Here is an 18,325-nt window from a genome sequence, read left to right on the forward strand (position 1 = left end):
AATATTCAGTTGTGATATATTGTACATGTTAATAAATTCTTCAATAGCAATTTGTCTGTTACTTAGCCCATAACATTTACTGTAAGTCAGTTATACTTTTTATAGGGGACCAAAACAAAGAGATAATTCATTGTTGGTTTTTCAAATTCATTAATTTATTCTTCAGATTGAGATTAGCAATTAAAATACATTTGAACATGAATGCTTATGACTTCAAAGATGATGTAATACTCATGACGCTGATTGATGGAGTAAAGCAGATGTGAATCCAGATATTTTCTTTAGGTGGGGTACTGCCCGTCTAAGGTGGTGGGCTCTTGTCATGCTTCAGTGATTCTCTAAATAATCAACCAAATTTATTCCACAGGGAGGCCAGGGCCCCTTATAAACCCTTTATATCTGCCTCTGCTTAGTCTGTATTAGAAGCTAGACTCCCTCTGAATCCTATAACATGACAGACCAAAATTACAAAATTGCAAAGCATCATGTCATACATACAGAATATAAAATAAATTGGATGGTGTACGTATCAACATATGTTCTACAATTGCAGTAATTTTACTTCTTCAGGAGCTTTCTAGTCATAGCCAATATGATAAAACAACTGTCATTCATTGTTGTTTATTTAGATAGAAATTTTGGAAATCCAGCATAAAAATCTCAATTCATTTATAAGCTTTAATATTGTCATCCATGAATCTTATACTGTCAAACCTGTTTCATGTGTTATAAGAGATGGCTAAAGGTAAAGCACAAAACTGGTTTCTTAAGACAGGTGGTCTTTTACTACAGGTTCAATTTATATGAGATGTACCTTGTGATGTACTGTTACACCACTGTCCCAGGTTAGGATGAGGGGTTAGCGCCAACATTTACAAACATCTGCATTGAAGACCTTACCTTGATCTATAATGGTTGACTTATAGATTGCGACTTGGATTGAGAGTTGTCTCATTGGTGCTCATACATCATCATATTCTGAATTTGCCTGTCACAAGAAGATGAGTGTTTTTTGCCTCGCCTTAAGCAAAAGTTGCATGGTTTGGATTTTGTCTAGCTTGCAAGGATAGTCGCAGAATACTAGACTGGGATTACAATCCTGTTGTGACAGCTTCAAACATTTATTTAAAGCTTTTATGTCAATAGCTTAAAATCCTGGATGTTTTATACCTTATGCTATGAAGTTTTCATCTATCATATATTAATGGATATCTATATTTGGTGCATGGACTACATGTCTGTTGAGAACAGTTCTCCTGACCTCAACCTTATTTCACGGATCAGTGATCAAGGTTAAAGTATGAAGTTAAATGTGTATCTCATATACTGTAAGCAGTAGGCCAACTACATTTGGTGTATTGAATGATTGTAAGGTGTTTATGTCTGACTGGCAGGTTTCATTTGACCTACATTTGTAATTTCATAGTTAACTTGACAATGTTTAGTTTTTATGCTTTGGTCTATTTTGCAAATACTACAAGAGAAAGGTCAGGTTTATTTGGTTAACAGAAGACTTGTAAAGTGTACATATCAGTCTGGCTGGGTTCATATGACCTTTGCTTAATTTTAATGGTTCATTGGTACATGATAGGCTTTTGTGTTTGTGTCCATTTATCAATAACTAAAAAATATTAAAAGGTCCACTAAATTTGGTGTATAGAATGAGTGCAGGGTGTACATGTGTCTGGCAGGATTCATTGACCTCATGTTCTGTGGAAAATGTAAAGATTTTGTGGTTTTATCTGTTTTTCATGGTTTATAAGCAATTGTACCAGTATGTTAGGTGTTTGGAATGATTGTTAGATGTCAGTCTGACATTGTTCATCTGACCCTGACCTCAATTTCAAGGATCATTGATAATGTTAAGTTTATGTGATACTTGTAGTAGTACTTTTATATTACAGACTTTCAACATGAATTCAATCATTAGAAAAACAGGCAAAAGGTTTCAACAAGTTCTTAGTTGTTGTGAGTTATATTTGTTTTTGTTTATTGTTTTGTAAATCAGCCAGTAAGTTTTATCAGTTCAATTGTTTATGTTTGTCATTCCTGGATTTTTCTTGCTTACTATGCAGATTACTCATAGTTGAAAGCCATATCGTGATCTATAGTTGTTAATTTTTACATCATTTGGTCTCTAGTGGAGAGGTGTTTCATTGGAAATAATACCACTTTTTACTTTTATATCAATATAAATCCACTGTATCCAACAGTTTATGGATGCACAAAAGAGCTACCATTTGATTTTTATGGAGTGGGGGGCTAGGATGAAATTTGAAAAAATAGGCAGGACAGGAGTTTTCAGTAAAAAAAAAAGGCAGGATGAGACACTTGCAAAAAAAAAGTCAGGATGACAACTTATGTAAAAAAAAGTCAGTATAAACTAAAAAAAAAGCAGGACCGGATAGAGTGAAAAATAAAAAGGCAGGACAGAGATTACAACTAAAAAAAGCGAGAATAACACACCAAAAAAACTGTCCTTGTGTTTGACTGTTTTATTGGTTGGGTTACCATATCAAAAGTGACTTGACTCCTAGAAATATTTAAAACCATGTCAAAATTTACCATCCATAAAGTCTAGGCATATTTTTTTCCAGATTTCAGAAAACTGTATCAACACCAATATAAAAGTACTGAAGTAAGCATCTTTAAAAAGACCAAGAGAATTACTCATTGATTCACAAATCAACGTCCTACAAGTCTCATTTGTTAGCTTTATTTGTGCAAAGGTCTATCTCATGCTTTGAGCCTTTTTATCTGTGTTGCCAAAAGGGGATTAGTTTAATGAAATTAGGTTTTTTTAGAAAAGCTTCACACTCAATAAAGCAGCAAAATTTAAATAAAATAATTTATTAAGATAAGTAGCAAAATACATTTCATTAAGCACCAGTTTGAATATCAATAAAAGTTTAATAAAACGACAATATTAGCAGTTGTACTGAGGTCACATATTATGATAATATACCATTTAAGACATGCAGAGGGACTCTATTTGTGTTGATCATATTATCATGAATATATTTTTCAAACAGTAAGTCAGACAGAAAAAAAGCAAATATCCTTTTTCAATCACTGTCCTTATAAATACACTCATTAATTTGAAAAATGAATATTATCTGACAGCAGTTCTTGAAATATATTTTCTTATTCAAGGTATATATTTAACTTTCAGGTCATCTACAGTAGAAAAGTTTACACATATTAAAGTAGCTATAATGAAATAACTTAATTGTTTAATTTTTTTTTGTATACAAAATAGTTATAGGCTTTTTGAAATAGTTTTTCAACTTCCAAACCAAAACCTATTTAAGATTATTTTTCATTCCCTGACACTATTTTTGACACTGCTTTGGAAACTGTTAACTTCCCTACCCCCAAAAAATAAAATAAAAATAAGAACTAATAACAGCATTTTCACCTTATCTGAAATTGAGCAAGCTATCAAATCGTAAGGAAAAGATCTGTGCATGTCACTGTAAAACTTCATAAACAATTGGTCAAGCAAATTTTATTTGCTATAAAATATTTTAAAAATTCAACAAGTAAATAAATAATAACCAGCAAAAATAAGACATTTAAGACTAGTCCTTTAACCATTATGGATAGAACAATACAAAAAATTTTATGCACTAAGAGAAATAATTGAAGTATGTAATAGATAAATTATTTATAAAAGTCCTTTATCCACTGTGTGATAATCTCTTTTTCTTTCTGTCTTGCTTGAGTGACATCTTTGGGATCATTGAGATTAGTACTTCTGAGATCTAGGTGGTGAGCCCCATCAGGTATAATGATAGCAGGTAGTGATGCTGATAAAGATTCTGTTACTCCTCCTGAGGACCAAGGGTCTAATAAACCATTACTGTAAACAGAGAAAAGGAAGGAAAATACAATGGATTCATTTATTCTTATGGAAAGAAACTTTTGAAATTCTATCTTTCATGGATATTTGATTTCTATTTTGTACTTTTGCATTGCAACCTATATATAGAGAGACAACTCCTATCTTCCAAATTTTCCTTGTATACCTCATACATTATCAAACCAAAATTATTAAGTTACTTTTATCCATATTTTTTTTTTCCATTTAATTATCAAACACAACTGATATATTGAAACTACATTGTATCTAATAAGAATTAAGCCTCTGATATAATAAGGATTAAGATGATTAATGGATTTGAAATCTATTGATATAATTTTTTGTGCATAAATGACAGTGCATCATAAGCCTCTAAAGGCTGGTTGGTATACATATACATGTTAATTGATTGCTAATGTTTAAAATTGTAATATATTGTATTTCATGTATATGTACCAAGTTGTACTTTAAAAATAAAAATATCTATCTATCTATCTATATAATTTTTTAATTTGTTTAACATTAAAACTAACCTCACCGACACAATAAATACAAAATAAAGATATCCCATACTTAATGATGAATCGACAGGAAATCTTCAAAAATTATCAGAATGTATGCAGCTGTGGATCGTAATTAGATATAAGGAAATGTGGTTAAAGTACCAAAGTGACAACTCTCCATCTAAAAATGTTTGTTTCATAAAGTTAAATGAAATAAAACAATAAAAGCTGGTCTTTTGGAACATGAAGATTACAAATTAATTTTCTAAAACTTAAGTCTACTTAAACTAGAATGCTTATTTTCTGACATGTGATTGGACATCATTTACAAGCACCATCAGTATGTGTTACAGTACACCAATATCTGTGTTTCAATCATATGAACTTTTCGTACCTAAATATTATGTTTGAAGCTGTAGTTATATTTTTTCCTCCATACTGTATAATTGGCCACATTGGTCTAGGTGTAACTGACCATTGTTTTTGGCATTGTTTGGCATAATCATCAAAGTTCCATTCTACTGGCTCAAACATGTCATCTTTACCATTAGAACAGGTTGGCATTACCATTTCTGTACAAGCCTAGAAAGAAATGTTGTTAAATAAAAAGAAAATGTTGATTGATTGATGACTGCTTTACCAAGCACCAGACCTCACGGTCAAAAAGGTTTCGAGCATGATTTTTGTACTCAAAAATCGACCAATCAAATTGCTGGATTTCATGTTTCGAGCATGATTTTTGTGCTCAGAGCACTGAGCAAAGTTTTATGCCTTCAAGACCTGAACAAGTACACTAAGGCTATGTTGAGGCGATAAATAGTCTGTCTAAAGTGCACAGGAAAATCTGAAAGTAAACTTTGATGACACAAATACCACACAACAATCCATACAAGTATGAATTCAAATGTATTGCTACTGCTGCAATAATTGTAATGAAAAGCAGGGTTGGTTGATAAGTATTTGCTTTACATGAAATAATAACTTTTTCACTAAAGACTATACCAATGTGAGAGAAAGATTGAAACACTTCATTGAAAAAAAAACTTTGGAAAATATGCTGTTCTCATTTTGTCATGATTGTATGAAAAGAGTAGCTTATTGCCATTTTCCTTGAATATTGAGTAAAGTTTTGTACTTTCAGAGGTCGAGTGATATATTGTTATTGTACGATTCTTTTTTTTATTTATAGTTTTTATTTTTATTATTATTCCACACTTTTTATCTTGACTATTTCTCGGAATTGCATGGACCAATGATGATAGAAGTGTACCATAATGTTAACCCCCATGTGCAGATGTGCCATCAGGGGTTGACATTTCCAGGATGTCTGCTGTTACCATGGAAACAGAAAAAGAGTGAAAAATTGAAGTTTTAGTTTTTGGTGAATAATTTAACTATCACAAAATAATTAATCATCATATTTTTATACAATGTAGCTGTCCTCTATATACATGCTGTTGATGATTTTGAGATTCATTGGAACTAAGATGTTGCCATAGAAACTGACCAAAAATATCAAAAATTTGAAAATTTATTAAAAATGTATAAATTTTTACCGAAATGTTGTCTGGCAAATCTAGATGTGGTATTTCACTTTGAAATTTCCAAAATGGCTGCCATTACCATGGAAACAAGACAAAATATCAAAAAGCTCAAAACTTAGTGAAACTGTACAAAAATTGGTTAACTACAAACAAAGATGTTGCCTTTTCCTTTTGAATTTTCAAAATGGCTGCCGTTGCCATGGAAACAGCATAATTGTTGAAAATTGACAAAGGTACATAATGCTTTGAAAACCGTCAAAAAGATCTTTTGTAATGCATATATCTGCATTCACTGATGAAAAAAAAATCAAAATGGCTGCCGTTTAGTGGCAATTGGGGAACCAGGGTGACATCTGTTATTGCTTGCAATGGCAATTCTAGTTTCATATACTTTTGTTAACATATTTTCTGTCTATTGAAAATACTTTAGATAATAAAATAAGGAGATGTTGTATGATGAGATGTTGTATGATGAAGAGTATATATATGCAACCTTTTCATTCCTTTTAGAATCTGATGTATTTCATGGTAATTTCATTTATAACCATGCATTGATGGAGGCTTATATGTATAAGTTGATCCATAATTTTGTTATGGTATTTTTCACTGATTATTATTTACTCTTTGGCCAGTATTCTGCATTCATTCTGAACAAAGGGAAATAATCCAAATAATTCACACATTTTAGTACTAAAAGGCTGATTTCAAATATCTCATCTCTAATTGTGGAAGAAAGGAGGCATATCATATTCAATCTTATATTAAAAGCTCAAGGTGTTTTTGAAATACCAAATTAACATACACAATGTTAAAGTGGGATGGGATTGTCCATAAACAACTTGTGGACGTCCTTAGTCATGATTTTCAATTAACAGCCCTAGATTAATACCATATGTGTTTTGTTGTCATTATTAGGAATTTGGTATTGATGCTAGATCTAATACATGTATAGCCAATTTAATTTATAAACTATCATGTTTTACTAGTTTTTGGCTTGAATTAGAGCTTGACTTATTGTATAAAAACCTTTCTACTGTTTAACCCTGTATTTTGACCTCTTAGTGTCAGTTAGGTTTTAATTAGATTGTGTTATTGGGTTTCTGTACTATTAACATTACACACACCTCTTTTTAATTCATATGCAATAATGGACAATATGTTTGAGTTTAAACAAATATCTATACCTGATAGTCCCATCCCATTGTTCCTAAATCCTGTGTTGCCTCCTGGTTAATATCTAAGCAGGGTGCCTGGCCAGTATAGTTATAGTACATATTAACTGCCTTATATACTGATTGTAACAATGACACATCTGTTGTCAATTGTTTTGACAAATAAGAACAAACTTCCTGTAAAATACAGTAAAATATATATTTTTACCACATATAAAGTAAATAATTGTTAAAATAAAGAGTTAAAATAACATTGTTCTCGATTGATGTCAACATACACTTATAGTTGAAATGTAACGGTAACTGTTGCACAGACACTGTAATCTAACACCATTCATATCCAATGGAAAGTTATATACACCAATCTTTTGAAAAGAAATTGGTACTGAACCTTTAGAACCCTTCTTCAAACCCATCAATGAAAGCCACTAATATTTCAGTGTCATTTTTACCAGAATCATGCAGGTTTTTGGAAAGTGTTGATTTTTCACTTTTTAAAAAATTTGTTCCATTCTGGAATGAATTTACAAACACATGCTAATTACCTTAATAGGCCAGGCAGGCAATGGTTCCAGAAAGTTTGATGGGTATGGATAATCAACCATAGCTAAATCAACCCAGGTTTCTTGTAACCATGCCTTGAATGTACCCACATCTTCCATAGATTGTAAAGGCTTGCATAGTCTAAATGTGTCACTGACTGTTTTTCTTCCAGTCACTTTAAAATATAACACAAAACAGAAATATAACAAAACAGGGCAAAGTGGTTTCAAATGATATGAATGTAAAAACCATTATTATAGATAATAAAAATGAAAACTCTATTCATTGAGATTTTGATTTTGTTTATTTTAAAAAAATATAAAATAATCATTATTGTTTAATACTACAGAAATGTTGTGATGTTTTATTGGAAAAAATGTGTTGAAATCACATTAAAAAGAACTGACATTTTTTTTTATTAAATATTAAACCATGATGCATTTTCATAAAATGCAAAAAAATAACCCTAATATTGTGTGTTGATTTTTTTTTTGGCAGAGAAAATGCACAAGCAATATCTGAATTATTGGCATTATGATAATAATGACTTGCTGAAAGTTTTCAACTTTTTCTATTTGTTAACTTCTCATAACTGTAGTATTATTTTTTTTTAAATTAAAACTATTCATTAACCCAATTGCAGATATTTTTATACAAGATATTTTTTTATACAAGATAATTTTTTTTATACAAGATATTTTTTTATACAAGATATTTTTTTTTATACAAGATATTTTTTTATACAAGATATTTTTTTTTATACAAGATATTTTTTTTATACATACAGATTACAAAAAGACATTCTACTCTATGCATGTTTTTATAGTTATCACAGGGTTGCCTTTGAGTGACACAATGTATCAAATTTGCATTGCAGCAGTCAAATAACCACCTGGTTAAGGAATTGCTTAGTGTTATCATTGTTTGCTACAGGTATACATAAGTATACTGTAGAGTCAGAATTTATTGCAACTGGGTGCATATTGCATTAATAAGAATTTGCATTCTGATATCTGAAGCATATTTCAGTAATGTTCAGTGGTTGTCTTTTGTTGATGTGGTTTTAAATGTTTCATGTTTCTTGGTTTATTTTATAAATTACACAGTTTGTTTTCCTGTTTGAATGGTTTTACACTGGCCATTTTTGGAGCCCTTTATAGCTTTCTATTTGGTGTGATACAAGACTTTATGCTGAAGGTCAAACTTTGACCTATAATGTTTAATTTTACAAATTGTGACTTGGATGGAGAATTGTCTCATTGGCACTCATATCACATCTTCTATATGGACCATAATTTGCTATTGGGCTCCGTTTCCTATAACTATAGAAAAGTGATAAAATGTGAATTACTGTAAGAAAAGTTGCAACTACATCTAAAGATGCCATTATTTTTATCAACATACAAGTGTATGCTACTCTTCCCTAGAAAAAAAATTAAAATATACGAATTTCAAAGATTCTACAACCGTATTTTTGTGTTGTTTCTCGCGTTACTTTTTGCTTCCGAAGAGCATAACGCTGACTGATTTGTAGATAATCGTCACCGGCAAATTCGTAACTTTTGCTTTCAAATAACAAAGAACATGGACCAATAAGAATAGTCAGAAGAAAATGCCGAGAACTATAAGTATTTATGTAGCAGATGTAAGAACAGTGGCGTGATTTTTGTGTCCGATTTCGTAACGCAATTTTTAGATGATGTAATCTGCTTTGTTGTAATAGAATTCTTAAAAACAATATGCAAATATGAACTCTCGCGAGATTTTCAAACAGGTAAATACGAGATGATTTACATTCTTGTTTTGATCTTGTAATAATTAAGTAAGAAAATTACGTTATCGTTATGCGTTACATTTCACACGAAACAGAAGTCCAGTTATTTATTAAAATTGTTTTTGTCCTTAAGTTCTAATCATTTCCAGTCATACGTGAAACATGTGACTAACATGTGATAACGCCATTATGGCCGGATGTACGAAATACTGGGTCTAAACATTGTTTTTGTTACCAACGGGATGTTAGCAAACATAATCTGTAGATTTGTTTCGTCTTGTTTAAAAGAGGAAAATACAATTGTCAAAGAGATTGCGCCGGTGGTCTGTTATTTTTCCTATGTGCATAATGTTACATACGATCCTGTGTGAAAATAAATGCCCAATGACTTGACAAAATCGATTTCATATTTGACAGACGTTAGAACACACTTCGTTTCCCGATAATGACGTGAAGAGTCCTTGGAAAAATCAATCGAAATTACGTCTCTTATCATTGTACCAATGCTCGTTGGATTGATTTAACTTCAGCAGTAAATATTACTGGATATTTTAGGTGAATAAATATTATTTAATAAAAAATACATGTTAATATACCGTTACACTTGGAATGTACAAAGTTGGAATCTTTGTCACAATTTTTAATTAATATTTTTTATTCATGTTCTGCAAACACTTATCAGAAACGCAATAAACTTGTCAAAGGAGAAGTAAACTTTTACCATGCATGACTTGAAAGGAAGTACTTTATTGATTTTAGCCCACTAAAGTAGGTTAAAATGTGGAAACCATGTAGATGGTGTACAGGTCACAAGTATCACATTGTGCCTATTTTAAAGATTTTAATTCCAAGTTAAAAGTTTTTTTTCTTTACTGGATTTAAAGAATGTTACATTGCCAATGATTTGGAATAAATTGTATATAACTGGAATATCAAAACCAAATATAAATACATTTTTTTGGCTTAAACATCAAGATACAACGATTATGGTATCCTGTATCAATGAAGAAAATATGGAAAATTCTGAATAAATTGTACTAATTGTTTTCAAAACAAGCACATATTTAGGAGTTTTATAATACTGTTACATTTAAGATGGATTTTAAGAAAAAGTATACTGTTCAGATTATTTTAAGCAGATTTTGCAATAAAATAAAACTAAAAAAATGCTTTCGGTTTCTTATGGTTTCCTGTCAGGTTTAAAAAAAACTTTAATATAACATTGAAAATAGATTTTAAATATTTACATGAAGCAAGTAACACTAGTAATGGTGTTTATTTATGCCTTTTGAATTATATTGTGCAAAATAAAGAAAATAAAGATTGGTTTCCTGTTTGGTTTCATGTCACGTAAACGGTGAATCAAAATGTATTAATTTTTTCTCGAAAAACTCAATTGTTCCATTCATACTATTCTAACACCAACACAACCCACAAAATAAAAGTTAAAATTTTAGAACTTATAAAAAAGGATACAAAAAGAAACCAAAGGCCGAATACCAAATTATGGTCCATATATATATCTATATGCAGCTTTTCCTGAAATGGCAATAATGAATCTTGCATTCATATCCTTTTTTTCAAAAATCACAATAATAAATGTAAGCAATCATATCTGAATTTGCCATAGTACATTATGATTCAAGAGAAAGCTGTTACCTGTTGTAGCTACTTTATTGATAGTCATCCATGAATTCCTGATGTTGTCTGCACATGTAGGATTATGGTGTTTAAATGTATTAGTGACTGTCTTCAAAAATGCTCCACAATCTACTAAATCTGTAAATTGCCAGATAGGAGCTGATGCTGCCAAAGCCCTGTATATTTAAACAGATAAGTTAATGTACATGTAGTATGTTTTTTCATTGAGTCTCAGGAATACTTAAAAATCTAAAAGTGCAGTTGTAAATTGAACAAAACATCTTACTAATCATCAATTTTGATACTTTAGATAAAAAAAAATGTCAGTCTTAATAACTTGAAAATTGCTTAAAAAAATAGCTAGGTAGAAAAGAATATAGTAAGGGGAGATAATATGGTAAGTCAGAGCTCAGATATCAAGTCCCAAGATTTAGATTTTTCAAATTTTAAGGTTTATAATAATTAAATCTATATAGTTTCATGGTTTGACTTGTTTTATTTCTAAAAAAAATACCCTTGTACTGAGTGTGGATACTTCATTCTGAACCAAGCAGACAACATGCCACCATATGATCCACCAAATGCAATGACTGGTACCTTCTGTCCAAAGTACCAGTCTGATCTCAAATAATCAATAAATACTGCAAAATCTGCCAAGGCCTGTTCAGATGTCAAATACTGGAGTTTGGTAGGGTCCTGAAATAAATGAATACATTATTATTTAAATATTTTTTTCTTAGGAACATGGCTAACAGTTTATCATACACTGTTATAGAGGGGCCTTGGTGGCCCAGTGGTATAAGTAGTTACTACTGTAAGCACTAGCCAGTTAACACTGAGGTTGTGAGTTTGAACCCTGCTCATGCTGGTGCACTCCAATCTTAATTTACTAGGATTGTCAGTTTTCCTATCAAAGGTCAGTGGTTTTCTCTGAGCACTCTTGTTCCTCCTAAAATCTGGCCGCCTCAAAATAGCCTAAATGAGGTGATTAAAATACCAATGATCAAAGTCAAATCACTGTAATAGATTTTTCTATGAGTCACAACTAATCATACCCTTGACCATGATACATGTATATGTTTAAAATATAATTCAAACCACTGACCTATTAAATATAATCCCTGATTTGAGATATTGAGATCACAACAATCTATTGCGTTTATACATGAAATTAGACAGATCAGACATTATTGTATTCTGTGGTTTGATTTTATAATGTCACATCAGGTTCACAACACAAGATTTCAAACAATGTCTAACATCAATAATCTAAAACAAAAATATAATTGGTCCAAAATTATAAAAATTTAGTAACAGCCAATGGAAAAATAAAGCAACTATACCTGGCAGAATAGTTCTCTAAGTCAGACATCTTTTAAAATAATTTATAGTTATTATTTGTTTATAGTAATTATTTATGTAAGCTTATAAGCAAATGACAATACAAGTTTTAAAAATATCATTATAATCCAATACGCATTTCACAAGTGTCTTTTAGTCTTATTAAAATTATGAACAAGCTTAGAACATCATCATATTGGTTCGAGAAAACTAAATGTACTACTATTTTGAAAGAATAGAATGGTGGAAAAGACATCAGCCAAAAAATTATTCAAAGTAAATCAAATTATGTCTATCTGTACACAAATATTTTAAAGAACAGAAATGAATATTTTAAAAATCCCTTTTATCATGTTTATAAGGATGGCTGATATACTTTACCTTAAATGATTCTTTACCATAGGGTAATGACTGTCCATAGTATCTATGTTCACCAAATATAACCATAGCTTTCAGTTCCTTGGCCAACTCCCACATAAAGCCCTGTAATATTGTGTAAATAGATTTCATATCAGTTAGACATCTAAAACAATTGTCATTTACATAAGTAGTTAAGACATACAATATGTTTTAATTCTGAGATAAGTTATATTACATTCTGCTTAAATCCAAATATTCCAACCTATGTCATGATATATATGTACTTGATAACTGTTTAATATATATATCATAATTTTCTAGACGCAACGATTTAGACCTTACAATACATTATAGACACTTGTCTGTTATTCTAAACAATAAAGGGGTCTCTAAATATCTATAGGGGTATTATGAATTTATGATATAGGTTTGTTCATTTCATCCTTGACATTTATCTACATGTTTTTGTTACCAACACATGTACATGTATTTCTAAATTAAGAAATGTTTTTTCTGTTCAGTGTCTCCTTCACAGCTTGCAGTTGAAGTATGGATTTTGCTCATTTTAAGGCTGCACAGCATGTACATGTACAGTGACATACAGCATGTGCAGTTAATCATCGCTCCATTTCTTTAATAAATTGTATTGTATAAATCAAGTTGTGTGTTGCATATATATTGTTTCACATGTTTCATATAGGGGCCTTTTATAGCTGAATATACGCCAATTACTTTATTTTACATTCACAAAAATCTTTCTTTTACTCACAGTGTTGTTACAAAACCAAGTAATGTCTCCTTCGTTACCAGTGTAAAAGAAAACTGGTCCCCCATCCTGTGTTGGCCTGAATCCTCCATATACCAGGTATCTCTGCTGAAATTCATCATTGTTACTAAATCCAAAATGGTCTACCTGAAGAAATAAAATTATTGTATTGTATGTATTAATTTGAAATGGAATGTGGTTTTTTTTTGGGGGGGGGGGGGGGGGGTGTATTTGTAATAATATAATCTTCTATTGTTAACATTGTCAATGTGTCTTTCCCACAGTGTTTAGAAAATTTTGGAATGATATTGAATGCAAGAAGCTTTGTTTTGTTTTGTATGGGAGCTACCATTTGATTTTTAGGGGGGAGGGGCTAGGATGAAAAATTTTGTCCTGCACTTTTTTTTGGGTGGTTATTAACCTGTCATGACTTTTTATTTTTTTACTCTTTACGGTCCTACCTTTTTTTTTTTACTTAAAGTTTATCCTGACTTTTTTTACATAAATTGTCATCCTGTTTTTTTCTGGGGGCCAAGTTGCTCATCCTGCCTTTTTTTCAAATTTCATCCTAGCCACCCCCCCCCCCCCCCCCCACACACACACACAACCCTAAAAATCAAATGGTAGCTCCCTTATATCAATATGATAAATTAAACTGCTAATCCTAGAAAACTGTATTGTAAACAATAGTTACCATGGTTACAGATAATTGTTTAGCCTCACTCTTTTTGTTTTCATTGTAAATTTTTATATATTTTTGTCTATTTTCTTATTTATGGTATATCTATGGTAGGGGGTTCAATATACCTTAATTTCACAAATTCTAGCTGTTCTAACTCCTTAACATAGTTATAATACTCCAACAAGTAGTTTGTATGTATTTAACATACTGGAAAATATATTTTGAAAATTTTACTTAGCCGTGGTTTTTGGTCCCCTGCGGTATATTGAACCCCCTTCCACCCTTCCATAGACCTTAAATTTCAAAATTTCTAGCTATTCTAACTCCTTAACATAGTTATAAAACTCCAACAAGTGGTTTGTATGTATTTAACATGCTGGAAAAGATATTTGGAAAGAAAAAACATTTCCATGGTATTTTGACCACCCTACCATGGTACAAATGTATATTGAACCCCTACTATAGACCTTGAATTTCAAAAATTCAAACTTTTTAAACTCATTAACATAGTAATAATACTCTTATAAGTAGTTTGTATGTACATGTATTAAACATGCTGGAAAAGATATTTTGAAAATTTTACTTAGCCATGGTATTTTGACCACCCTGCGGTATATTGAACCCCCCTACTCAAAACCTCAAATAAAAAAAAATAATAGCCAATAAATTGTAAATTAGATTATCTGCAATACTATTTCTAAAAAACAGGGGGGTTCAATATACTGCAGGGGGGTTAAAATTACCATATGTGAAAAATGACCCAGGGGTCAAAATACCATGTGGTATAATGACCCAGGTCATTTTACAGCATGGTATTTTGACCCCAGGTTCAATTTTTATGGGGTTCAAAATACCATATGACACTGGTCACAGCGAAAAAATCAATCGAGTTCAGATGACCAATGATATTCTGTTTATTGTTATTATACCTATGAAGACATTACAAACAAAAATGTGTCCAAAGTACAAGGATGCCCCACTTGCACTTTCATTTTCAACATGGTTCAATGGACCGTGAAATTGTGTAAAAAATCTAATTTTGGTATTAAAATTAGAAAGATCATACCATATGGAAACATGTTTACTAAGTTTCAAGTTGATTGAACTGCAGCTTCAACAAAAACTAACTTAACCAAAAACTTTAACCTGAAGCTGAACATACGAACAAATGAACAGATGGAGGCACAGACTTCTTAACCTTTTTTCAAGTAGTCACTGAACCATGAAAATGAGGTCACAGACATTTGACATGTAACTGATGGAAACTTCGTAACATGAGGCATCCATATACAAAGTATGAAGCTTCCAGGTCTTCCACCTTCTATAATATGGGGATGAGGTCCCCAATTACGGTAGAAAAAAAAAAAAAAAAAAAAAAATTTAAATCAGGAAATTTTTCAGTAACATTCATTCTACTAACTGACAACATGACTGACTAATGAGCTCAAAATCGTTAACTTTTTTTCAGATTTTTTTTAAATTCCCCCATCTGTGTAGAGATCTACTTCCTTTTCCAGTCTTATGTGCATGAGACTTTGAATAATATACATATTTATCAGTTTAGTAAAATTTAAGGAAAGAAATCAATACCAATTCATTTTTAAGGTTCATGTGGACCCTATGGCTAAAATGGCCGTATTTTCACCTCAAATTTTTCTCTGAGTACAGGCAAACCTGTGCATCTGGAAAAGTTTTAAGGCATAGCATGCCCTAGATAAATAGAATTCAAATGCATTGTATGATTTAGAAAATTCATAACTTAACTGGATTATGCCGTACACTTTTTTTCGTCTCTGCAGAAGATAATAAAATTAACAATCAGTTGAGTTTACCTTGATATGGTCCACTCAGGTACACAGTTTAAATAACAAATTATTGTCAGGTATCTATTGTCCAAATATGTCCATGTCATAAAAATGCTCACTTTAATTTTTACCTGTGGGGAAGTTCTCAAACCTGTTTCCCAACTTAGTTTATTTTGGCACCTTCTGGAGGAATGAAAAAAAGTGCACGGCAAAAACCTGGTAAGTTTTTATTTTTCTAAAACATAAAACATACTTAAAATTCATTTATCTAGGGCATGCAATGCCTGAATTTGTTTACATATGCCCAGGTTTGTCTGTACTCAGAGTAAATTTTGAGGTGAAAATACGGCCATGTTAGCCATAGGGTCCACATGAACCTTAATAATTGTTTGATATTAATGAAAAAACATTACCTGGTGACCATGATGACAGAGTTTCTTTGTTTACATTGAATATGACGTCATAACTTTTAAATATCATCACAACTAAATCCCTAACAACAACCCCAAAATCGGACACAATAAGGATGTAAGGTATTTCCGTTTTTTTTTTATTATTTTATTAATATGTTTGAATTTTTAAAAAAATAATTCATACAGACTTTGTCCCCATTCACAGGTAATGCTAGTCCAAATAATTATGACATCTGGCAAGGCTATTTGATTTTTTTTCTGGGTATGTTTTCAGGGACGCCTTCCCCAGAAAAAAATAAAATAAAAATAGCCTTGCCAGACATCAATAATTATTTGGCTTAATAAACGTATTTACACTTTTGGTATTTAGCTGTATTTTGCCTCCGAATGACCTTACATCACCTCCGAATAACCTTTTGACGTCAAGCAACAATCACTTTTTGGTTATGACGTCATATGTTTTGAATTATGAAGTCAAAGTTTACGGGAACCTGTGTGATGTTATGTAATGGCGGACAAATTTGCATACAAGTGTACATTGTAAATACGTCTATTAAGGTAATGCCTGTCTCATATTAATATAAAGCTTTTTAGAAGTCGCAGGCTTGACAAAATTGATATTCAACATGTATCAGCGAAAGTAAACAACAACAATCTAGTGGTTTCTGGAAGAAATGGCCAAGGCCAAATCCACCATTAAGGCCGAAACGTCTTGTTTCCCAATTTTTCGGCTGTCAGTGTCAATTTGAAATGCTAACCAGCGAATTACCTTTTGTTTGAAGTACAAAGTTTTATAAAAGTATCCACTGGTGCTATTATTGCTTTTCAAATAATTGCTTTTCTTATTTGGGAATCTAAAACCTTCATTTTCATAGAAAACAACACAAATAATCAGAAATAACAAAATCAATTTTGCCGGCATTTTCTTATCATGTGATAAAATAATCATGTGATATTTGATAAATCTAATAACTGAACTGGATGCGAATAACGCATGCAAAATTTCCGTAGTTGATATTTTTTAAGTATATATTATCAGAGACATATAAATACATGTCTCTGATATTATCTATATATATACATAATTAAGTTGATGAATCACATTTATTAACAAACATAGAAAACAAATTAAAGCTTTCAAGAACTTATTTCGACCCAAAAAATGCTTAATGAAAAAACATAAAATGAGTCAATTGATACCAACACTTGCAATGTTTCCAGGCTAACTGTAACCAAGGATTTGTATAGTGACTATACAAATCCTTGCTGTAACCAGAGACGTATATTAATACAATTGTAGTATATGTCTCTGTTGTTACTAATGATTTAGTACAGTTTTCTGGAATTTCAGTATCATCTCCAGAACTGCATCAAAATTGAATACAAATATACAAGAGTTTTGATTGGTGATAATTTGTATAACTATCATGCCAAGATTATTATAGTTTAGTGACGACTCAGTACCACATATAAAAGATATAAAAAATTATTTGACATCTGATCATGCTGATGAAGGATATATATATATATAGAGAGAGAGAGAATATAATAGAATAGAATAGAATATTTTTATTTCCCAAATTACAGGGCCCATAAAGGGCATAAAATCAGATACAATTGATTTACATAATTAGTAACAACAGCAATAATAGAGGCATGTTCATATATAATTGGAATATAAGCATTGGTCAGAATCAAGCTAAAACCCACATATATATTGTGAATAAAAGAATAATAAAATTACATTATACATGCATATGTATTTATTTTCAAATTATTTACTTGACTAAATGTCAGTGTTCATGCCTGATTTAAAGAGTGAGCACTTATTCTTAATTTAGTTATCCCAAACTGGACATATAAGTTAACTAATATATATAACAAAATATCGAAGGATTAAACTTACTTTTTCTAGAGGT

The 18,325-nt window shown here is 30.9% G+C and overlaps 1 protein-coding gene across 1 annotated transcript; it reads right to left on the reverse strand.

Moving 5' to 3' along the window:
* Window positions 1-2,834: 2,834 nt before the first annotated feature.
* Window positions 2,835-17,347, reverse strand: LOC134696726 (lysosomal Pro-X carboxypeptidase-like). The gene is made up of 9 exons (XM_063558651.1): window positions 17,176-17,347; window positions 13,510-13,653; window positions 12,762-12,863; window positions 11,554-11,735; window positions 11,058-11,215; window positions 7,627-7,799; window positions 7,094-7,258; window positions 4,760-4,947; window positions 2,835-3,862 (listed from the first exon to the last, which is right to left on the reverse strand). Exons 1-9 carry the CDS (start codon window positions 17,326-17,328, stop codon window positions 3,664-3,666), a joined length of 1,464 nt encoding a protein of 487 aa, XP_063414721.1. The 5' UTR covers window positions 17,329-17,347; the 3' UTR covers window positions 2,835-3,663.
* Between the last annotated feature and the right edge of the window lie 978 nt (window positions 17,348-18,325).

This window comes from Mytilus trossulus, chromosome 14, assembly GCF_036588685.1.
Source record: "Mytilus trossulus isolate FHL-02 chromosome 14, PNRI_Mtr1.1.1.hap1, whole genome shotgun sequence".
In the NCBI taxonomy this organism is placed as follows: domain Eukaryota; kingdom Metazoa; phylum Mollusca; class Bivalvia; order Mytilida; family Mytilidae; genus Mytilus; species Mytilus trossulus.